This window comes from Geotrypetes seraphini, chromosome 1, assembly GCF_902459505.1.
Source record: "Geotrypetes seraphini chromosome 1, aGeoSer1.1, whole genome shotgun sequence".
Classification (NCBI taxonomy): domain Eukaryota; kingdom Metazoa; phylum Chordata; class Amphibia; order Gymnophiona; family Dermophiidae; genus Geotrypetes; species Geotrypetes seraphini.
The window spans coordinates 470,733,785-470,758,737 of record NC_047084.1 but is presented as its reverse complement, the minus strand read 5'-3'; the positions used below and the strand labels follow the sequence as shown (position 1 = coordinate 470,758,737).

The 24,953-nt window shown below is 43.2% G+C and overlaps 1 protein-coding gene across 2 annotated transcripts in view; it reads left to right on the top strand.

Moving 5' to 3' along the window:
* Positions 1–24,953, top strand: part of GDA (guanine deaminase) — a 119,993-nt gene that overhangs the window by 87,422 nt on the left and 7,618 nt on the right. The window contains exons 10-13 of one of the 2 annotated variants that reach the window (XM_033954669.1): positions 8,221–8,288; positions 16,653–16,742; positions 20,115–20,264; positions 23,409–23,527. In XM_033954669.1, coding sequence (XP_033810560.1) covers positions 8,221–8,288; positions 16,653–16,742; positions 20,115–20,264; positions 23,409–23,527 — 427 coding nt within the window. The remainder of the gene's footprint in view (positions 1–8,220; positions 8,289–16,652; positions 16,743–20,114; positions 20,265–23,408; positions 23,528–24,953) is intronic. The other variant, XM_033954750.1, reaches the window with a different exon arrangement.

The window sequence follows — 24,953 nt, the reverse complement described above, 5'->3', positions numbered from 1 at the left end:
TGAAAAATAAAGATAAAAAGACAGAGATAGAGATAGAAATGAAATATTCCAACAAGTAATGAATAAATAATTTAAAGATAGAATTAAAATAATAATTAAAGTAAACAAATAAGAGATAAAAATAAGCATAGAGAGAAACAAAAACACACTCCAAAAAAGCATCAAGATTATTATTATGATCATTTAACACCAGATCTTAAATGCCTTTCCGGAATACAGCATATCCTTATCCCTCTCCATACCCACCTCCATCTCCACCCCAATTCACTTCAACCACCATTCCCATTCTATTCTTTAACTGCCGTCAACCCCAGTTCCGATGGCTATCATCTGGGTCCCGAGTTTCCTCCAAGAACAGGCGACATCTCTGGCAAGGTAATCTCCACCGCTGCCGCACATGATGCGAGATCCTCAGAGGTAGACCCTTTGGAATGGGGGAGGAGTGAAGATGGTGTCGGGTACCCTGCTGGAACGGGCTCCCGAACCGACCGTTGGTCTGAGCGTCGGACTGCAGCTCTCCTCTGTCGGCTCTCCCCTGCTGAAACGGGGGAGGGGTGTAGATGATGCTAGGTGCCCTGCTGGAAAGGGCTCCCGATCTGGCCACTAGTGAAACTGGCAGTTGGTGCCGAGCACCGTCAGAGCTGCTCCTCCTGTAGTTCTGTCCCCTGCTGGAACGGGGGAGCGGTGTAGATGATGCTAGGTGCCCTGCTGGAAAGGGTTCCCGATCTGGCCACTAGAGAAACTGGCAGGTTTGATTTGCCACAGGTCTATAACTGGCATAGCACTTACAATCTTTAATTTCACTTTACAAAATTGGTTTCACAACTGACTTCTGCCAGCTTTGTGGAACTACTCCCTCCTGCAGAGAGAAATTCATCATATCTACGAGAACCATCAAACTATCTCCATCAAGGTATTCCATTATAGATAAAGGATAGTTTTCAAGAGCATGTGAACCCAATTTAAGTTTTCTCAAAAAAGGTGTACCTGTGGTACTGAGACTGGGGTGAACTCATTCGTTCCTTTTCCCTTAAAACATCTCTTCTATAATCTCCCCTACATCCTCCACTTTAATCAGCTTCTACAGATCTAATATCTTCTGCAGACCCCCCACCCCCAACCCCCACCAACAACCTACCTAGGCTTTCACTGCTGGGCATATTTATCTCCCTCATATTTCTTTTCTCTATTCCTAAGAGGCTATTAATTAATACTCTGTAAGAATTGAGTACTACAAACATCTTAGCTAAGAAAAGCTTGCTTTTCTTCTTTGATTTTTTACAGTTCGCTGCAAACCAAAAACCTCTTGTTTCTATCCTTCTTCACTTTCATCATCTTTTCAGTCTCTTGAGTAGCAGTGCCAAAGATGATGGTTTAACCCCCCCCCTGCTGTCACTTTTGTCCTAATCTCTCTTGAAGGGGCTACCTCATGTAAACTGGCTTGCGCTTTTAGTTCCCAAATATAAGCTACACCCTCTAAATCCATGGGACTGATTCACTAAACTCACCGATCCTGTAATAATCATCGCTAAACCAGTTTGACTGGTTTTGTGATCGTTTCACAAAACTGCTATCCAATGTGCTTTTCTGAGCATCCACCCAATTTCCGATCCGAGAATGCTATTGAGGGGAAATGCCATGTAAAAGTAGGAAGTGATCGAATCACAAAGCAGAAGAAGAAATACCGATCGGGTTTGCTGATCCGAAAAAAAGTGACTGCTGAGGACCAGTCACTCACTATCTTTGCCGACTCTTCTGCCCTGAAATATCAGTATCGAGGTTACAATGCCGCATAAAACAACTATTAAAAATAACTAAAACTATAAAACTATAACATAACTTTAGATATGCACAAGAACTCATTTGTGTTTTATATTCTGTATCATGCGCATTGCGAGCACGTGTGTTAAAAGCGCAGGTTTAAAGCTTGTTGAAGTTCTGTTCGATACATGGCCGTAGTCTGCCTACACAAAAATATAAGGCACTGCGGTGGTCACAAATCTTTCCTTTTTAAAAATTACCAACTGGTAAGGCCAGCACTAGCAGACTGCACCTACCCCTCACCTGACGCATTTGATGCCTGCCAATGATGTGCGTGAATAAACCATGCCCACTAACTACGTAGTAAAGCGGAAAGAACAAGCGTATGCGTACATTGCATCAAGAACCAACAAGAATACTCTGCGCATGTGTTTCGATCACTCTTACACTCTCCATCGGATCGCTGTAGGGTGTGCGTCCGATCAGATCATTTGCATGTAAACTTGGTTGTGTATCGGTTGCTCGGCAAAAATCAGCCAGAGAATTGGCCAACGATTCGATCGGTGAGTTTAGTGAATCGTGGCCCATATCCTTTAAAAGAGCCCTCCTGAGCTGATGCTCAAAAACCTCCTGAAATTTCTTTTTTTTAAATCTTTATTGATTTTCAAACTTTGACAGTGCAATACAATTAATTGAACATAAAATACTGCATAAAACACACTATTAACTACACAAGTAATACATAAAACAATCATTTTCTCCCATCCTCCTCCCAATTATTAAAACAATAAGACATATGATGTGATTACAATATTATAATTAAGTAATTTAAATCCTCAAAATACATTTTCCTCCCCCACCCACAATACCCTTTTTTTTTTTTAAACAAAAAAAAACCCTCCTGAAATTTCAACATATCTACAAAGCATCTTTCCATTTTAACATTTCCCTTTTATGTTTAGTAACAGGTATCCTCTTACATACCAGTACTAATCCAAAACAGATCAAACAATGGTCTCTCTATAGGAGATCTTACAAAATCCCTGCAATTGTCTGGATACCAATTACTATATCTAGTATATGACCTGTAGAATGGTGTAAATCTAGTATTTCCAATATCTCCAGAAAAGATTCAACTTTTAGAAAAATTAACCCCCATTTTTATGAAGCTGCATTAGCATTTTTTATCGCCGTCTGTGGCGGTAAAAGTTCCAACACTTATAAAATTCCTATGAGTGTCGGAACTTTTACTGTGATGGTCGGCATTAAAAATACTAATGCAGCTTCATAAAAAGGGGGAGGGGTAATTCATCAATATGTAAATTAAAATCACTCAATATCCACAATGATTTAAATCCTAAATTAATCTTGGTCAAAAGGTCCAACACTTCTGTCCGTCCATTAAGATCTTGCTTGGGTGAAACATGCATTATTAAAACCTCTCCAGTCCTCTGTGAACTGTTAACACACACTCCATGCTTACTATCTGCTGTATCTTAACTAAACCTAACCCGAACGATTGCCTAAGCAACAAAGCCATATCACCCTCCCTCATACCTACCTGAGCCTCATAAAAGGCCTGGTAGCCATCTGAACATATCTCAGACATACTCACACCTTCTTCTTCCATCAACCCATGCTCCATAATAGTTTAAAAGTCAAATGATTCTCTACATGAGTTCCACTGTCAATATGCCTTTCTGCTTAATAGATCTAGCATTAAACACCCCTCTCTATCAGCCTTTATAGCCACAATCCCTCTCTATCAGCCTTTATAGCCACAATAACCTTTTATGAACATGAATTTCTCTCCCTTCTAATCCTATATGATCCCCTATATCTCCCCTGTCCCATAGTAGTTACCATACTTCTTTCACTCTTTTCCTCATAACCCTGACACATTCTAATACTCAAAAATTACACTCACCCAATACTAACAAAGGTTATCTTATGATTCTAAAGTGGCTCTCAAAGAGGGATGCTCTTTTGGGGCAAACTGCCTGAAAGGGGGTTTAATCGATGTTACAAACACGGTTTCTTAAATGTGTCAAAAAAACAACAACACGTTTTATGTTTCCCTCCTCTCCTTCCACCCAGAAATGATGCTACCAGATGGGTGAAACCAATATTGGTCCACATCACAGTAGAAGGGTATCAAAAATCAAAATTCAACAGGCTCACTCGAACTAGTGCAATCTGCCCTTGGACCACATAAAGGTCCACACAAAAGGCCCTGTGACGTGACCCTTTAGCATGCCTTTACTGGTGGAAGAGAATGCCTAGAGACCAGTCCTCTTGAATAAGTGACAGTTTATGTGATGATATCCCCCAGTGAGGGGGTAAGGTTTAAGGCCTATTCAACAGCTCAGTTTTCTTATCCAGAATGGCATCTGGCCAGTCAGCACTCAGGGAGAAAAGCTCCGGAATGAGCGGACATAGGTTGAAGTTAAGAGGTGGTAGGTTCAGGAGCAATCTAAGGAAATACTTTTTTTACAGAAAGGGTGGAATAGTCTCCTGGTTGAGGTGGTGGATACAAAGACTCTGAATTCAAGAAAGTGTAGGATAGGCACGTGGGATCTTTTAGGGAGAGTAGGAGATAGTGGATGCTGCAGGTGAGCAGACTGGATGGGTCATTTGCCTTTTATCTGCTCTCAACCTCTATTTTTCCATCCTAAAGTGAGTCCTGATGCCCCCAGTTTTCTGGTGCACAAAAGATGATTTCCTTTTACTTGTCCTATGCCACTCATAATTTTATAGGCTTCTAATATATCTCTTCTCAGCTGTATCTTTCTTAAGCAGCAAAGTCCTAACCACTTCAGCTTTTCCTTATAGGGGAGTTTTTCCACCTCTTTATAATTTTGATTGCCCTTTTCTGCACCTTTTCTAATGCTGCTGTATGTCCAGGTGTGGTGAGCAGTAGCACAATTACCCTCAGAACTCAAGGTGCTCTATTGGTTCAGCTAAGGACAGGCACCATTTTATACTGGATGTGGTCAATACTAATTTTTCTTTTTCCTTTCTGTCATACTTCAATTGAAATGGTCACCTTGCTAATATTTAGGGTTCCTTTTACTAAGCTGCGCTAGCGGTTTTAGCACATTAGTTTTCCCGCGTAGCGTGGGGGGTTAGTGCGCACTAATCTCCAGTGTGCGCTAAAAATGCTACCGCAACTTAGTAAAAGGAGCCCTTAGTAAAGATGTTATATAATGAGGTAACCACATGAAAGTACTCAGCAAGATTTGATGAGAAAAAATTATTTTCTCTGAATTTTCATTTTTTAAAACAAAAATCCATGAGAATTTGACAAGGACTGCTGCAACTACTCAACTTTCCTAAGGGCATGAACCTTCTCTTCCTCACTACTTGTAGGAAAGTTCAGGAAAGCCTAAAAAGGTTAGGGCTCGTCAACTTGGAAAAGAGACAGCTTAGGGGAGATATGATTGAAGTCTATAAAATCCTGAGTGGTCAAAAATGACAAAGACTAGGGGACACTTGATGAATTTACTGGGAAATACTTTTAAAACCAATAAAAGGAAATTTTTTTTTTTTCACTCAGAGAAGTGTTAAGCTCTGGAACACATTGCCAGAGGTTGTGATAAGATCAGTTAACGTAGCTGGTTTTAAGAAAGGTTTGGACAATTTCCTGGAGGAAAAGTCCATTGTTTGTTATTGAGACAGACATGGGGGAAGCCACTGCTTGCCCTGGATTGGTAGCATGGAATGTTGCTACTATTTGGGTTTTTGCCAGGTACTAGTGACCTGGATTGACCACCATGAGGATGAGTTACTGGGCTAAATGATCATTGGTCTGACCCAGAAAGGTTATTTTTATGTTCATATGTTCTTATGAAGAAATCATGGGGTCAATATTCAAAGCAATCTAACCAACCAGAAATGGCTCCTGGCTGCTTAAATTGCTTGTTCGGAGCTAACTGCTTTGACACGCAGCTCCTGATTGGTGAGGCCCGACTTTAGTGCAGGAAGAGGCGGTTGGAGCATACCGCAAGTGATTTCCTTCACTCGCCAGCGCTCCGGCTGCTCTCTCCTGTCTCTCCGGCTGCCCTCTAATGTCTCCCCCGCTGAAAACCGTATTCGCGGTTTTTCAAGATTCACGGGGATTCCTGGAACAGAACCCCCACGAATATTGGGGGAGTACTGTATACACATTTAGGCCACGAAATCCCTGGCATAAATAGAGTGCACCTGAAAGGATGCCTAGCGATGTCTAATGCTGCTTAGCAGTACTAAGCATGATTCTATACAGCATGCTTAATTTTCTTTAAACGTAATTATTTTTTTTTATAAATGGCATTTTGTACTTGTTAGGCACCTAATGTAAGGCGCTGTTTATAGAATATGGGCATAAGTGCCCAACTCAAAATTGGCTATTTGGGGTCCTTCCAGGGGCAGAGTGAGCACTTAGCCAGTTAAGTGCTGATATTCATCATTTAACTGGCCAAGGTAATTGCATAAATAGGACTGACTTTTATGTGGTCCTATCTCTATGAGGTAGTAGAGAATGACATGGTGGTTGTTACCCGCGGGTAACCCGCCGAAACGGGGAAAGAAAAAATAGTGGTCACTGCGGGGACGGGGACAAGGCCATTCACCGCCCTGTGGAGCGGTGAATGGTCTTGTCTCTGCAGTGAGGCAATCAAAGATCGCGCGGTCCAGCAGCCTCCATCCGCCCGATCGCAGTGTTCCGCCATCTCCCTCCCTCCACCTCACCTTATATGCAGAGTTTGCCGGCTTTCTTTTATGCCCAGCCGCATGCTTTCAAAAAGCCATGCACGCGTGGCTGCTCGAGTTTTTCAATCTTCTCCTCTGCTGCAACTTCCTTTTTCCGGTTGCGTCGGAGCAGAAGATTGAACAACTGAGCAGCCGCGCGTGCGGGCCTTTTTGAACGCGTGTGAGTGGGCGAAAAAGAAAGCCGGCAAACTCGACATCTAAGGTGAGGTGGAGGGAGGGAGCTGACGAACGCTGCAATCGGGCGGGAGGGGGCTGCTGGACCGCGCAATCGTGCATGTTCCCGGCTCACACTAGGAAGGAGGGAGTGAAAGGGAAAGAGATTCTGGGCCAAGGGGATGAAGAGGGAGAGAAAGAAACCCACAGCAGGAAAAAAGAGGAGGACAGGCAGGTGAGCCAGATGCTGGAAGCAGGGGGGGGGGAAGAAAGAGGGAAAGAAGATAGATGGGGTTGAAGAGAAGAGAGACATTGGTGTGGAAGAGGAAGGGGAAATCTGGACACAGGAAGGTAACAGAAACAGAGGGGAAATTATGTGCATGGGGCATAGGGACAGAGACATAAAGGGGACCTACATGCCAGGGATGATATATGGACACAGGGGAGGGGGAAATGCCAGATACATAGGGGAGATATTAGAAATGGGGAAAATAGAACACAGAAGCGAAATTGTTTGGAGACCGAGCTCGCAGGCTCCAGCGGCTTGCACAAATTACATTGTAACATGCCACAAAAGTAAGAGGGAGGGAGGTAGATAGATAAGCCACGCGAGAGGAGCTGAAGGGTGGTAGAAAGGAACAGATGGTGAAGGAGGGAGAGAAGGGTGGTGGTGGAAAGGAATAGAACAGACATTAAAGGTGGGTGGAGAGGAACAGACTCTGAAGAGAAATGTGGAAGACAGTGGGGAGAAGACGCTGGAAGGGAAGAAGACAGATGCCAGACTATGGGGGAGCGGAGGGAAGAAGATGGGTGCCAGACCAATTGGGGGGGGGAAGGGAGAGGCATAGTAACAGTAACAGAGCAAATGGAAGATGCAGAGAGAAGACACACAGTGGATGGAAGAAATTGAATGAGAAGATGAGGAAAGCAGAAACTAGACAACAAAGGTAGAAAAAAAAATTCTATTTCTTTTCTTTTTCTTTTTTTTTTTGCTTTAGGATAAAGTAGTATATTAGTTGTGTTGATAAAAATTTATAAACAAAGCCTTGCCAGCTGAACATCTCTTTCTCTAGTTCAGCAGCCAGAACTTTTATTTATAAGGAAGGAATAAGCTAAATATTGCAGTACTGAGGCTTATATGGATGCTGCGGGGACGGTGATGGGGCGGTGAATGGGATCACAGTGACGGTGACGGGGTGGTGAAGGGGATGGCGGGGACGGGGACGGGGCGGTGAAGGGGACGGTGGGCTGGGGACGAGGCAGTGACAGAGACAGATTTTTTTCCCCGTGTCATTCTCTATGAAGTACTTCATAGCTAGTTAAGTTCTGAAGATCACACTTAACTGCCTATGCTTTTGATGGTTCTATAAACCTGGAAATTCAATGCTTGGGCCTGGACATGACTCGGCATTAAATTTCCAGGCATAACTCCGGTGGCAGTCAGCAAAATGCTGTAATTTTACCATATCCATGTTTGTTGCAGCCCCTGTGATTTTACCATTTCCAAGTTTATTACAATAGCAGGTCAAACAATTTGATTTTTTTTTTTCAGTACAGGTTGTGCAGTGGCCATCTGGATGTACGTAAGGTTTTAGAACACAAAGTTAAGCTCGGGCTTGGCACAGGTAAGTAGGTTCAGTTATAGTTGTCCAAAGGTAGAAAGCTCAAGTCTTTGTCGAAAGAATCTAAGAAAGTTATATACTGTGGTTGGAGTTTATTTTTAAATGCTGGTCACTGTGGACCTCTTTTACAAAGTCACACTATTTCAAGAATTCTCCACCAATAAAATATATTACACTTAAAGAGAGGAATATATATACAGTATATAAATATATGTTAATTTGAGGAATGCACTACCTGTTTATAACTAGTTCTGTATAATATTTAAGAACAGAAACTTAGATCATTTGAAAGGAACTAGAATTTTATTTTCACAGAGCAAATTTATTTATAAGATTAGGCAGGCAATGCAGTAACTTCAGTTATAATTTAGGGATCTTTACACAAGGGAAATGTGCCACAAGATAAAATATTGTCTGGCAAAAGCGCAGGCGGAAGAGAAAATGGCTAAAAATGTAAAAAAGGGAGACACAAATGTTTTCAGATATATCAGTGAAAGGAGGAAGATGAAAAATGGAATTGCTAAACTAAAAGATGCTAGGAACCGATATGTGGAGAGTGATGAGGAAAAAGCAAACGTGCTAAACAAATATTTCTGCTGTGTGTTCACGGAAGAAAATCCTGGAGAAGGACCAAGATTGTCTAGCAAAGTTACACGGGAAAATGGAGTAGATTCTGCGCCATTCACGCAGGAAAGTGTTTATGAACAACTTGAAAAACTGAAGGTGGACAAAGCGATGGGACCGGATGGAATCCATTCAAGAATACTGAGAGAGTTCAGAGAGGTTCTGGTGGGTCCTATTAAAGACTTGTTCAACAATTCTCTTGTGATGGGAGTGGTTCCTGGGGATTGGAGAAGAGCGGATGTGGTTCCTAATCACAACAGTGGTCACAGGGATGAAGTGGGAAACTACAGACCGGTAAGCCTCACTTCAGTTGTTGGAAAAATAATGAAAGTGTTGCTGAAAGAAAGGATAGTGAACTTCCTAGAATCTAATGGGTTATAGGATCTGAGGCAACATGGCTTTTCTAAAGGTAAATCTTGTCAAACAAACCTGATTGAATTTTTTGATTGGGTGACCAGAGAACTGGATTGAGGACATATGCTAGATGCAATTTACTTAGATTTCAGCAAAGCCTTTGACATGGTTCCTCATAGAAGGCTGTTGAACAAACTTGAAGGGCTGAAGTTAGGACCAAAAGTGGAGAACTGGATTAGAAACTGGTTGACAGACAGACACCAGAGGGTGGTGGTTAATGGAAGTCGCTCGGAGGAAGGAAAGGTGAGTAGTGGAGTCCCTCAGGGTTTGGTGCTGGGCCAATCCTGTTCAATATGTTTGTGAGTGACATTGCTGAAGGGTTAGAAGGAAAGGTTTGCCTTTTTGCTGATGATACCAAGATTTGTAACAGAGTAGACACCGAGGAGGGAGTGGAAAACATGAAAAAGGATCTACAAAAGTTAGAGGAATGGTCTAATATCTGGCAAGTAAAATTCAATGCAAAGAAATACAGAGTAATGCATTTGAGGATTAATAATCGGAAGGAGCCATATATGCTGGGAGATGAGAGGCTGATATGCACAGATGGGAAGAGAGACCTTGTGATGATAGTGTCCGAAGACCTAAAGGCAAAAAAAAAAAGTGACAAGGAAGTGGCTGCTGCCAGAAGGATGCTGGGCTGTATAAAGAGAGGTGTAACCAGTAGAAGAATGAAGGTATTGATGCTCCTGTACAGGTCGTTGATGAGGCCCTACTTGGAGTATTGTGTTCAGTTTTGGAGACCATATCTGGCAAGGACACAAAAAGGCTTGAAGTGGTCCAGAGGAGGGCGACGAAAATGATAGGAGGTTTGCGCCAAAAGACGTATCAGGAGAGACTGGAAGCCCTGAATATGTATACCTTAGAGCAGGGGTCTCAAAGTCCCTCCTTGAGGGCCGCAATCCAGTTGGGTTTTCAGGATTTCCCCAATGAATATACATGAGATCTATTTGCATGCACTGCTTTCAATGCATATTCATTGGGTAAATTCTGAAAACATGAATGGATTCCGGCCCTTGAGGACTGGAGTTCCCCACCCCTGATCTAGAATCAGAAAATAATAGTAAATATTCAAGAATTAAGGCCAGTACTGGGAAAACTTGCACGGTCTGTGTCTGTATATGGCCATTTGGTGGAGGATGGGATGGGGAGGGCTTCAATAGCTGGGAGGGTGTATATCAGTGGTTCCCAAACCTGTCCTGGAGGACCCTCAGGGTTTTCAAGATAGCCCTAATGAATATGCATGGAGCAGATCTGCATTCCTGGCATCTCCATTATATGCAAATCTCTGTCATGCATATTCATTAGGGCTATCTTGAAAACCCGATTGGCCTGGGGGTCCTCCAGGACAGGTTTGGGAACCACTGGTGTAGATGGACTAGAGTGAGCTTTGATGGAGACTTCAGTAGTTGGAACCTAAGAACAGTACCAGGCAGAGCTTTGGATTCTTGCCCAGAAATAGCTAAGACGAAAAAGAAATAAAAGCCAGGTTGAATCAGGTTGGACAGACTAGATGGACCATTCAGGTCTTTATCTGCCGTCATCTACTATGTTACTATGTAGAAGCAGAATGATTAATTTAATCTGGATTGAAAGTAACTCACTCTGATACAGGCCTTACTGGAAGAAACATTCTTCAGTTGCGGATGAACACAAGACATCTTGATTGTAGAGGAGAGATTACAGCAAGGGATATTGAATGTCCAGTGATGATCCAAAGAGAAAGAGTATAAGTGAATTCCCTTTTTATGGACATTAGGGTCTTGAAGTCTGGTCCAATCACCAAGGCAGGAGCTCAGGATTCACAATGTAGAAGTTCAATTCAAACTTTTTCTGTTTCTGGCTGAATGAGGTTATCTGGTTTGATTGGATTTTGATAGGGTCTTTGTTTGGAGAGTTTCAGGCGAATGGTTATCCTTTCAGTCTTGAATGACTTAGGGCTAGATTCACTAAGCAAACCAATCATCTACCGATCGGTATGCAAGCCCTTTGCAACCCGATCTCCCTCCTGCAGTATTCACTAACCTGGTTTGCGATCCAATTCCGATCCGCGCATGAAAATGAGGGGAACTGCATGCATAGTAGACAGGGACGCGATTCACTAAACAAATTTGCCGATTCGACTGTGCTAGCTGATCAACCCAAAAAGCGACTGCTGGGGACCAGTTGCTGAAGCCCTTTCCAACTACCTTTTGCCGCCCTGCTCTCAGCCCTGTCAGCCCCGATCTCCTGCTTCCCCGATTTGCCTGCCTGCCCTGATCGCCTGCCCTGATCTGCCTGCCTGCCTGAACTGCCCTCATCACCTGCCTACCCTGACTCTCCCACCCTTCCTCGCAGTTTAAGCCCGTGGTTTTAACCCACAGGCTTTAAGCAGATTAAAACCACGGGCTGTAAAAAAAGTTTAACAAAAGAAAAGAAAAAAGTGCCGGGCCAGAGGTCTGCGCATGCGCAGGGATTGCTATAGAGCGATCCGTGCCGGTAGATGGGGGCGTTCCTCCGATCGCCTCCGTCTGCATATTGGAGTTTGCTTAATTCGTCGGATCTGCCCTGATTGGGCCCAATCAGGCAGGTTAGTGAATCTGGCCCTTAGTCTTTGCTATATATTGATAAGGTTAAAGACAGTCATTGTCTTGAAATTTCAGGTCCCCAAGCCTCTGATAATTACTTCAGTCTGCATGGACAATGCTTCGCAAACACTGTTGTACTTTCTTTTATGGCACATTTATTGCAGAGAAAAGTCTGAATAAATACTTTGGCAATACCCAGCCATCTTTTTGTTACCCACTGAATAGGTACTTAACACCATTTGGTTTCCGGCTGAAGGTGGATGACCTAGGGTTTCTCAGAGGCCAAGAGGGGCATTTTTAAATATAACATCTGTCCAGCTTGGAAGTTTCCAGCTGAAAATCCAAAGTTGAAGGTACAAAAATAGCCATTTTTGAATGGCAAATTGCTAGACGTCTAAATATAATTTTTTTGAAAATCATCTACTTAGACATCTTGGTCACCGGGACATCTGTGCTGCTGGAACGTCTAACTTTATACCCCATTTTTGATCAGAAAAACATCCAGGTTGAAAATGTCCTAATCCTGACAATTTGTACATGGGTGGGGCCAGCAGAGTATTGGACTAGACACACAGATATCCTGATAGAGCAGTGGGACACCTTAGAGGGTACTGCTGTGAACTTCACATAAAGGGTGCAAGCTATATATCACACCATAACCCCCTTATAATCTAGGGTGAGCCCTCCAAACTCCCCCAAACCTACTATACCCTCCTGTGTACCACCCCAATAGCACTTATGGCAGCAGGTGGCACCTATATGGCAGTATAGTAAGTTTTGGATGGGCTCTCACATCAATAATAATAAAATGCTAGAGGCGCATGCGCTCTTGAAAATTCGTGAGCGGTGGCGCCGTGAGGTGTGCTTCTGTACCAGTCCTCACGACGCCTGCGCGTGACTGTGCAGAAGACACCAGCGACTCCTCCCTCCCGCTCCTCTTCAAAGTGGCCTGCTGAGGTTCGCCAGCCGCTGTAGCAAACCTCGCAAGCCGCTCTCCACCTCCGTGCAGAAGAAGGAGTCGCCGTGTCACCTCCCGCCCTCACTCGCCGCCGCCGCCGCTGATCCTCCTCTTCAGAGCAACCTGCGATCGTGGCCGGCTTTAAAGAACCTAGCAGGCCGCTCTCCAGCTTCAGTAGCACGCTCCCTCTGACGCACGGGATCGCGTCAGTGGGAACGTGCTACCGAGTTGGAGAGCAGCCTGCGAGGTTCGCTAAAGCCGGCCACCACGATCGCAGGCTGCTTTGGTGAAGAGGAGCAGGCCAGAAGACGCCTGGATGTTGGGAGGGTAAGAAGGGAATCAATACCGGGAGCCAGTGGGAAAGGGAAAGGGGGCTGATTTGGGGGAAGGGGTGTGCTGGGGGGAGACAGAAAGGGCCATGGAGAGATAGGGAGAGGGAAAGGGGGCTGCTTTGGGGGGAGGGGTGTGCTAGGGGGGAGACAGAAGGGGCCATGGAGAGATAGGGAGAGGGAAAGGGGGCTGCTTTGGGGGGAGGTGTGCTGGGGACAGACAGCTTTGCTCGGGGGAGGGGGGGAGACAGAAGAGGGCCATGGAGAGACAGTTAGGGAGAGGGAAAGGGGCCTGCTTTGGGTGGAAGGTGTGTCCTGGGGGCAGACAGCTTTGCTCAGGGGGGGGGGAGACAGAAGGATACAGACAGCAGCCAAGGAGAGAGAGAGAGAGAAAGAAACACAGACAGACAGACAGACACATCTATTCTAGCACCCGTTAATGTAACGGGCTTAAAGACTAGTTCTACCATAAATGTAGTGTTATGTGCCTGGCTCCTCCTCTCTATGGTTCTTTAGCCAACCCACCAGGCTACTTAAGACACTTGTGTGCAGCTGTACTAGGTTTACCCATACCAGATACTGTTGTTTTAGAGCCAGGTATGTGTACCTTGTTCTCATTTTTGTGTAATGGAAGGGGGTCAATGAGCATTCGGGGAGTGTGGAGGTGTCTTACTTTGATGCATGCAATGGTCATCTGGTCCGTTTGGGCACCTTTATAGCACTTAGGTGATTCTAGAACAGGTCTAGTTCCAAAAGTCTAAGTTCTGTCCAGAATGTCTTGCAAAATACGTCGGAGCATATAACTTGCCAGCCCGTGGTAGAAACCTCTATTGTCAAAGATAAGAAAAAGAAATCCCTAAAGGGTATATACCACAGAAAAATACTCTAATATCAGAGCAATGTACTCAAATTACAAAGTTAGAAATATTGTACATATTTATTAATTTAAAATTTGCAAAGATATCACAAAATTTTTATAGAATAGCATACACAGAACACCATACAAACACTACAAACAAACCAAACAAACCAGACAAGATATAACAACATATAACATATAACAAGCACTATCAAACCAGGCTGGAAAAGGCCACACAAAAAAAATCATACAATGATATATAAATATTGCTGTGTTCAAAAGTTCATAAATCACTTAGCTTGAGAATTTGAAGTCTTCCTGGAACAATGTCCACGAGGAATAAAGCAAGCAAGATGATTGTGGTCCATCCAGAAAGGAAAAAAATCAAAAAACCAACATCCCAAACAGATTAGAGTTCAAATCCAACCTCCATATCACAAAGTGCAGGTGCAGGTATCTAACTTATACTGTCAATAAACAGTATAAGTTAGATAATCAAAAAAGTCTCAAACCAAGAGGACAGAGGGCATTTTCAAAGTCTTCACAAGCAGAGGTGAAATGCCATAACAGGCAACCAATCTTCTAACATCTCCTCACACTTCCTCACCTCTATTGTGGCATAATTTAGAGCACAACAATTTTTTAAGACAGGCTAATAATTATCGCTGCAAGATGTCCATGTCTAACCCGCCCTTGAGACCACCCAAAGCCTGCCCATAACACGCCTCCACAATGCCCATCCCGTGCTGTGGACATACAGAGGCTGGAACACCTCACTAGACATACAGAAAGATGATTTGATTAATGGCACTTGGATGTCCTGATGAATTAGGATGTCCTTGTGCCTATTTAGGATGCTTTTTGGACATCTAGGTTTTTTTGATTATGAGCCTGCAAGTCAGAAACACACTTTATTTCAAGCCATATTTTGTGATCGTTAAATCCAGCAAAAATTAATCATTTCATGCTACAACGTGGCAAATGCCCGATGCCCATTCAATCCTTATGGGCGTCAGAGCATTTACTGCATCGGCACATGCTATTAGGTTTTGTAAAAGAGGGAGTGTGTTTGCTGCTGTGCAAATTGCAAATGGTGCTGAATATCTGGCAATCATGACTGCTCTCCAGATAGAGGACAGCTGCTTTGGTACTCTAAAGTTTATTTACAGTCCGTTCTCATTATTCACACATTCAGGATGCATGATTTCACCTAACCGTGGTTGCATCAGTTGTAACCAATATTCCCCATTCGACTCTTTAAAATAAATGCTTTTTTTGCTTTTACTTTCACCTTGTGGTAAGGCTTTGCTTTCAGATATGGCCCCCAAGTGTCCAGACAGTGAATTACAGGTACTTCAAGTGCTGTCCCATGCAAGCCCTAACCCTACTTTCCCAGTAGGATCCACTGCTCACTTTTGACGGTTTTGAGATGCAACGTGTACTGCTGGTCCTGGAACATAACTTCTATTTTCCCATAGACTCAGTGTTTCATTATTTGTGATGTTGCAGTTCACGAATATTTTTGGGAACCATTCTACCATAAATAACAACAATGAAAATAGACTGTATTTATTGCTTGATATTCAGCCAGAAGCAATCAGTGTATTGCTGACCACCATTAGTGTTATACCCAGAAATTCAATGCCAAGCCATGTCTGGGCTCTGGCATTGAATTTCTGGGTAACGGGGGCTGGCTTAACATAGCCAGTAAGAGCAATATTCTGTATTTCATTGGCTATGAATAACTGCATAGAAATAGGACTTCATTTTATACTATCCTATTATGCAGTTATCATAGAAAGGTAAGTGCTGAAAATCAGCATTTAACCGGTTAAGTGCCTGACTCTGCTCCGGAATGCCCACATAAAGCTAGGCACTAACTGGGCATATTTAGCAGCACTATATTGCTAAGTAATGCTGAAAATGTCCGATTAGCCCTGGACAGACAATTTAAATGGCCGGGGGAGGATCCTAAGGGGGGGCGATTCTTTGGGATGGGAATGTTTTTGTGAAGGAGTCCTAAGAGCATTGGCTCCTGATTTTATGGGTAGTTGTCCTTCCTTTTAATAGGAATTTCTTAACTTGGGCTCCTGGGGCCTATGATAGACTGGGGAGGTTGGTGCTGGGGTTTTGTATAATCTATATCATAAAATGGATGACTGTATTTTGTCTTTCGGTAATTGTTCTTGTATTGCAATGTTCACGCTATCAATAAAATTGTTGAAACATAAATAAAAACCAAAACATGGGCACAAAATATTCCATACAAGAGTTATCACCCAAAGTGGCCCAAAAGATATTCTACCAACAATATATAATCATACCACTTTTAGAGAAAGGTGCAACCACCAAAACTTTTTTTCTCTTTTTTTCACTACTTCACTCAGGCTCTTATTCTGAGGCCTTTTCCTGAGTGAAGTAGTGAAAAAAAGAGAAAAAAAGTTTTGGTGGTTGCACCATTCTCTAAAAGTGGTATGATTATATATTGTTCACAAAATATTCCATGCCATCTTTTTTTTTTTTTCCTTACAATTGCCATTCTAGTGCACATAACATTACTTAACTGACTAATGAAAAACTGTGTCTTCAAAAACTAATAATGAAGATTTTTTTCTCTAGATGTTGCTGGCGGCTATTCTCCTTCCATGCTTGATGCTTTCAGGAGAACAATGGACATGTCTAAGGTCCTCTACATTCAACATGAGCTAGGTAGATCTATGAATAATAATGCACAATTAGGACAAGCAGTTCCTGGACAATGACAGTAGAATAATCTTTTCTTTGCATGTAATCAAAATGGGTAATAAATTATGAGCAAGAATTGTAGACTTCTGTTATGAGGGTGGGGGGTGATTTTAAAAATGCCTGCATACTGCAATGAAACGACTGCAATGAATCATTCCATTGCGGGTAGGCTGGGCTTCAGGTGACAAGTCGTGCGATGAGAACTCCAAAAGCAGCTTCTCCCCGCAGGCCACGGGCTCCCCACCAACCAGCACTGCAGAGATGCCCCAGCCTCCTCTCTGGTCTCCCTGCCAGTAAGGATACAACACAGCAGCTCCAGCAGCTGCTTTCTCCCCCCCCCCCCACAACCGAGCTCAGGCTTCTTGCCAGCCACCGCTGCCTGCTTCCTGGCTTCACCTTGCGGCCTGATGCTCCGGGGCTGATGCAAGGGGAGTTTGGGGAGCATCGCCCCCTCTTCCCAAGTGCTGAATCGGATTCATCACGGCAAGGTCATCATGGTGAAATGGCCACAATGAACTGACCGCGATGAAATGGCTGTGTTAAATCATCCTAGACCCTGCAATTAGGAATTATATGAGCGTCGGAGCATTTACCTTGCCGGCCCTCAGTAGAAACCTTTACTGTGGCTTTGTAAAAGCCAGGGTTAATATGTGTTAACTTGTACATTAGCGCATGTTAAATCAATTTAGAGCTCAACAATTTTTTAAAACAGGCTAATGAATTAGATGTATGTTCATGAATGCACATAACTGCACTTGTGATTGTGCTTCTAACTGGGTCCTAATGTTTAAGGAAACCGTCCATACCATCCAACTGTACATAGGTGTTAACATTTTAAACAGAGAGTACCCCTCTCTGGAGAGAAATGAAGGAGTATGGCCAATATTGGGGGTGCTCCACACCCAATGCACCCACAAAACTGGCTTTTATGGTCACCTAAACTATTGCACAAGAACCACAAATCTTACCTATGCACCTCTCACACTAATCAGTGAGGAAATTGCTCTTTGCTATGGTAAATTTCTTAATACAATCAAATATTTATTCCTGCTGAAAACAGTTTATTACTGGATCATTCCACTGAAGAGATACTGTATATACTCAAATATAAACCTATCCAAATATAAACCGAGGTAACCTTTTTCTGCGCAAAAAGAAGGAAAAAAACAGTTGACTCTAATATAAACCAATGGTTTACATTCAAGTACTGGTACAGGGTAAAAGCGACCCCTCCTCCCTTCCCTGGTGTCCTGTCTGCCAGCTCTACAGCTAAACAACTAGACAATCTACCTCCTTCCCAGAATGCCCTTCCCCCCTCCCAGACCCATTGCGGGCCTGCAGTACAGTGGTGCAGACAGACAAACAGTCAGTCTGTCCCCCTTCCCAGACCCACTGCGGGCCTCCAGTACTGCCCTGGTGGTCTAGTGGAGCAGAGAACTGGAGATGCCTTCAATTTCTCCCTCCCGATGACTTGGTGCAACTAGCCTGCCCCCTCCCCTCCTGGGCCCCCTGCACGTATACCTTGGGACCCTGGTGGTCCAGTGGTGAGGTGGGGCAGGAGCGATCCCTTTACGTTCCTGCCCGGCAATCTCCGTAGTGAAAAAATGACCGTCATGAAATCCCAGGCAAACTTCGCAAGTCTCACTGATAACCTTTAAAATCTGACAAACTAACGCACCAATATTTCTGGATTGTTTTTTGATACCATATTCTCTAGTTAGGACACTTAGATCAACAGAACAGCATTTGCTGACTATCCCTTCTTTAAAAGTAATAGGTACAAGGAGATCTACTATTTTTTCGGTCATAGCACTCCAGCTCTGGAACAATTTATCAATTTACTTACGTGGTGAATCCTCACTAGAAAAATTTAAAAGCTCATTAAAAAGTTACTTGTATAAGGACGCATTTGAGACATAGATAGGATAATTCATCTATCATTAATGCTTATACTCAAATTCCTAATTTTAATCAGACCTTATGTAGAGGTCGCAATTTCCCTTATCCTCTCCTTTAGGCTTAGCCATGTTTTTAAAATTATTCTTTGTTACCCTCCAGATGTTTTTTCCCTAAATGTACCTTTATCTTCTTTAAAGATTGTAGTTTATCCCTATCTCCTTTTGTATTGGTAATTATTTGTACATTACACTGTACGTTTATTTGTATAAAATTGTTTTATTTTTTGTCGCCTAATTTTAAATTGTCATACGTATTGAAGTACTTGACATTGCCTGTACAACACTTCCCCCTCCCCATTCGCGGTTTCAGTAATTGCGGTTTCACATATTCGTGATTTTTTGGGGAGGGGGAAAAAAAAACATCGTTAAGTCTTCCTCCCGGCATCCCGGCCTTACCTGGTGGTCTAGCGGGCTTTTGGGGCAGGAGCGATCTTCCTATGCTCCTGTCCAGTGCAGATCGCCATTAGGAAATAGATGTAGGGAGTTCGCGTCGTAGTCTCGAAAGACTACGGGAACTCACAGCAGCCATTTCCTAATGGCGATCTGCACGGGGCAGGAGCTTAGGAAGATCGCTCCTGCCCTGAAAGCCCGCTAGACCACCAGGTAAGGCCGGGAAGGCGGGAGGGAGACAGGGGGGGGTGTCAGAGCCGTATATTCGCGGTTTTTTACCATTCGCAGTCCGGCTATGCCCCTATCCCCCGCGAATCTGGAGGGAGAAGTGAACAAACTTTTAATAAACTTGAAACTTAATAATAATAATAAACTTGCGGCAGTCATTTTTTCACCATGGAGACTACTGGGCAGGAGTGTAAAGGGATTGCTTCTCTCCCGCTTCACCGCTGGACCACTGGGGTCATAAGATACACCTGCAGGGGGCCCGGGAGGGAAGGGGAGGGGCAGGCTAGTTGCACAAAGTCGTCGGGAGGGAGGGATTGACAGCAGCTCTGGCTCCCTGCACCACTGGACCACCAGGGCAATACAGGAAGCCCACATTGGGAGTAGGATGGGGTTAGCTTAAATATAAACAAAGACCTCCCATTATTGGGCCATTTTTTTTTTTTGGCCCCAAAATCTTCGTTTACATTTGAGTATATATGGTACATACCAGGATTTATTTACAGTTCATTGGAAATATTCTTTGCTTTTATGGAAAATGTAATGAATACAGCAAGAAATTACACTATGTATATTTGATAGATCTTTGTCCTTTTGCAAATCCATGGTAGCCAATACCAGCGTAGCAACTGCAACACAGCCCATAGGAATTGAATGGACTGTGTCACATTTGCCACGACTTTGTAAAAGGGATCCTCTTTTTTGTCTGGTGATGACTTTATTCAGGAAATCATCCTGGGAATATATTATTTTTTATCTACAGGACAGAAGATTGATTGCTCTTCCCTTTATAGTCCTCGCGGTAATCAGCAAACAATGCCCGCATCAAAGGCTTTGCCAAATAAAAAAGAAAAATACACTGCCCTAACCTATAAAGAAGCCTTCAGGCTAGCAACTTTGGGAGGGAGTCAAGGTAAGGTTATTTCATTTTATTATTATGATTATTTGTGTAGCACTAACAGACATAACAAGCACTACGCAAGACACAAAATAACAGTCTCCACGCTTTCAAATTAGTTAATATACAGTATACAGAAAGGACATACACCAGACACACATACAAACAACACCCCCCCCCAAAAAAAAAAAACACATACACACACAAAAAGCCAAAACAAAACAGAGGGTTAAGCTGCGTTAGGGCTTTAACGCGCGGAAGTGCGTTAAAGTTCTAGCCGCGTAGCGTGCAGTGTAGCGCACGGTAATTTCCCGTGTGCGCTAAAAACGCTAGCGCACCTTAGTAAAAGGAGCCCAGAATCTTTGAAGTAAAAAAGTGAAGACATGATTGAGAAGAACTAAACAAAGGGATCATACGGGAGTCTAAATAAGAAAAGGTACAAAGCCTCACTTTACTTTTTAATATATGAATCAGTCTGTGGATCTCGTACATTGTTGGTTTTTTTAGAGGGAGGGCTGTTAGCAACTTTCTTGTTTTATAAACATATTTATTAAAAGTAGGCAGAACAGTACAAATAACAGCAGACAAAGGAAGAAAAGAAACATTGCCATAAGCAAGGTACACCAAGTCTGTAAAATAATAAAGTTTCCCCCCCCCCCCCCGCCAACCCCCTTCCCTTCCTTGACAGTACAATACAATACAAGCGGGAGATCTCCATATACCCCCTCTTTTACAAAGGTGTATGAGCCGTTTTAGCGTGCGTTATAATGGCTAACACACCTATGTAAAAGAGGGGGATAGTGATTAGATAGAGACCAAATAGTGTAATCACAAATTCAACAATCTGTTTCTGGCCACTGGGGGGTCAGAGAGTTCCAGAAGGGCTCCCAGGTGGCCTGGAACCGTCTTCCTTTAGGAGAATCTAGATCTGAGACCCCAGTCGTTCCAACTCTAAATAATTCATAAGCAACGCTCTTCATTGGGTGACAGATGGAGCCTTTGGAAGCAGCCAGCACAGCAAAATAGCTTTGACACCCAGAAGAACAACGCTGAGAAAGGCTCGCATACCCTGTGGCACTGAAGCAACCACAGGGCAATGAGAAAACACCACCATGAGGGTCAGGGAACACCTCGCCTTCCATAAAACAGATATATGGTGCAAAATCTTCTTCCAAAAATCATTGAATGGAGGCACAAGAATAGAACATGTGGCCAAGAGTGGCGACCAGATGCTGACACTTGGGGCACAGAGAACCTAGTCTGATGGCCCGATGGGCCCGATGGGCTCGAGATGGTGATATATAAAGGCGCGTGGCCATCTTATAACCTATCGGAAGAAAAATTCTGTTCCTAAAGAACTTCAGTTAAATAGGGAATAATTCATTTTCTCAGGATAAACAGGACATGCAGCCATCACAGTCTTCTATTGCGGCTCTCAAACAGTTGGTTGAAATGCTATTCCAATCCAGTAAATGCATGAACTTCAATCTTATCCATTCAATAAACAGTAGTAACTGCAAATAATCTTTTAAGTGTGTTACTCTGATGTCTCATTTATGAAATTTGCTATTGTTGACAATCTAAAATAATGTAAGTTTTAAAAATATATTGTTGCAGTGTTGTAGGATCAATTTTAGTATTACTTTTTAATGGTTAATACAAGCAGCTCAAGGAGGTTTACAAAATTGGAATCTTTTTGGTGGTCTTCAGAGCTTTCTTGAATTCACACAGTGGCTTTTTACATGAAAAAAAAGTTGAAGACCACTGCCTTATGTGGTTAAGTGCTGAATATTGCACTTAACTGCATAAGTTTTAATTGGCCACATATACACCAATATTAAGGGCTCCTTTTACTAAGGTGCACTAGCGTTTTTAGCCCGCGCTGCAGATTAGTGCGTGCTGCCCCCCGCGCTACGCGTAAAAACTAACGCCAGCTCAATGGTGGCATTAGCATCTAAGGAGCCCTAAGTGTTGGAAATTCAGGGATAAAGTTGGTGGAGGCCAAAAAACTCTGACTGCTGCTGGATGAATATCTACCCCGGATGTCTAACTCTTGAGGAAAGTAATGGGAATCAGATATGAGTCAGGAGTACCTTGGATTTTAGTGAGCAATGTCAAAGCAACTCAGATTCAGTCTGAGCCATTTCAACATAAAGGTAGTTTGGATAAAATATGAACCATGTCACCCATCCCCAGTGGTGACTGTGATATTTTCTTTTATGTCTAGCCTTTTTCAGGTCCCGGGTTCAGGCCTCAGAGGCAGTGGGAAGTAAAATAACGAAACAATAGCCAGGAGTGATTTGGAAAAGGTATATTACTTATATAAAGGAATTTATTACAAATGATAGAGTAGAAAAATCCAAATAAAGTAAACAAAAGTCTACTCTCTTCCAGGGAATGGCCAGCAGCAATTACACACAATACCAGCAACCATAACACAGGTGGAGAAAAATGCCTCAGTTAAAGTCAAACAATGACTGGGGAGTGATACTATTGTCATACACATTAAGCAGACACTCCCTTAACAGTCACAGGCCACAAAAAAATCTCTACCCGCTATAATTATTATTTCAACATATTGTGTAGAATTCTTCCTCACCAACCCCTAGGAATTGCAGAGTCAAATTCAAGCCAAACTTATAGCCTAAGAAAAAAGCACAGAAAAATTAACAAAGAAAACTGACACTTATCTTGTGCATCTTGTGCTTCTTCAATCCAACTGTCAGTAGCGATGACCACACTTCAGAACCCTACGGGAGACCCCGTTTCGCTAAGTGTATCTTCAAGGGAAAAAAGTTTTCAGTCACTCAAATCTCAGTAGTTCCACATACGTCAAAAAAGTGAGAAGTGGATGTTACATATATAGAAATAGGCTTATTACAGTGGCATTTCTAGGGTCAGATTTGTTTAATAAGATATCCCAGAATCCTTTGCTTGCACTCTGGATAGGCCAGCACACTAATGCTGACAGCCAGCACACGGTAATGTAATGCTGACAGTGATATTCTCAAGCTCTCAAGCACTGCTTAAGGATGTCTTACGCTCATTTAATACTTCATGTAGCACATGAAGAAGACACAAACAATGTCATGATTTTTGTTTGGCCAATCGAAATGCTTGATTTTTCTAAGCAATTTCCTGGCTTGTTTTATTTCACAGCTCTGAACATAGATGATGTCACTGGGAATTTTCAAGTTGGCAAGGAATTTGATGCTATATTAGTAAGCCCCTGTGTCCCAGATGGTCCACTTGATGTGTTTGCAGATGACACTGTTGAGGTAACCAGAGCAGAATGACACCGAATAAAATAAACAAGTTACAGTGGTGCCTCGCATAAAGGATGCCTCGCACAGCGAATGCTGCGCACAACGAACTTCAGGTCTTGCTTCCCACAACGAACTTCGTTTCACACAACGAAGTCGCCCGAGCTGCATCCTTCCGCGCAGGCACTGCGCTTAACTGCCCTCTCTCTGCCTGGCTCCCTGTGCAGTGGCGCTACATATTTTAAACCCCCCTGCCACCGCTGCTGCATATTTTTAAGCCTCTGCCGCCACCGCATATTTTTAAACCTCCCCCCGCCGCCACATATTTTTTTAAAAAAGCCACCACTGCTGCAACTTTAATCTCACCCGCTCACTCGTAACTGGTGGTCTAGCAAATTTCCCAGCCAGAAGCGCAGAGATCAAGAGCAAGCCTTCTGTGCTACTGCCTGGGCCTGCGCTGATCTCTGAAAGGCTGCAGTCAGCTCTCGCGGGACTCACAAGAACTAACTGCAGCCATTCGGAGATCGGCATGGGCCCACACAGGCGTGCAGAGGAATTGCTCCTGATCTCTGCGCTTCTGGCCTGTACGCCACTGGCTGGGAAAGATGGGAGGAATTAAAAAAGGTACCGAGGGGGGATGATTAAAAAGGTACTGGGGAGTATGTGGGGGGTGATTATAATACACAGCAAGGATCAACAAAACCCCTGTCTCCCCTCCCCTTCACATATATCCCCTCTACTATCAAGAAAATTGAATAAGCCAAATTATTATAGAATGCTACACAGAAATATCATGCTAACAGAATACCACAGTCACACATAGCAGGAATAGGGTTAGGGTAGTGCAACTAGGGCAACTGTCCCCCCTGGTCAAAGAGAGCCGTAAGCCTCTGCCTGGACTTTGCAGTCCCCAGTTGTGTCTAACACCAGCTCTAACAAGATAAATTTATCTTTTTTTATGTCATCTTAGCATATTTTATGCTACAGAACGAATTATTTTTTTTAACATGTATTGTTATGGGAAAACGCGTTTCACATAACGAACTTTTCGCATAACAAACTTGCTCCTGGAACCAATTAAGTTCGTTGTGTGAGGCACCACTGTACTGTATAATGCCTTCAGGAATGAAATAAAGTTTTTTCATCATATAGTAAACAAAATTGAATGGTATTTGAATACACTTTCTTATAGTGTCACATTGCTGCTTAGTTTTGTAGCACACTTTTCTTCCAAACTAAACTGTCTAGTATATGGATAAAGAAGCTCTTTTGACATAAAGGAGCCCTTTTACTGCACTGCGCTAAAAAGTGGCCTGTATTATGACTAGCACATGGGTTTGTTCTGTGCTGTGGACACTTTTAGCATGGCTCTAAAATGGCTACATTTTCCATTTGCTCATGGCATCCGTGGAAAATCAGGGGCGGGAAACTACGAGGTGAC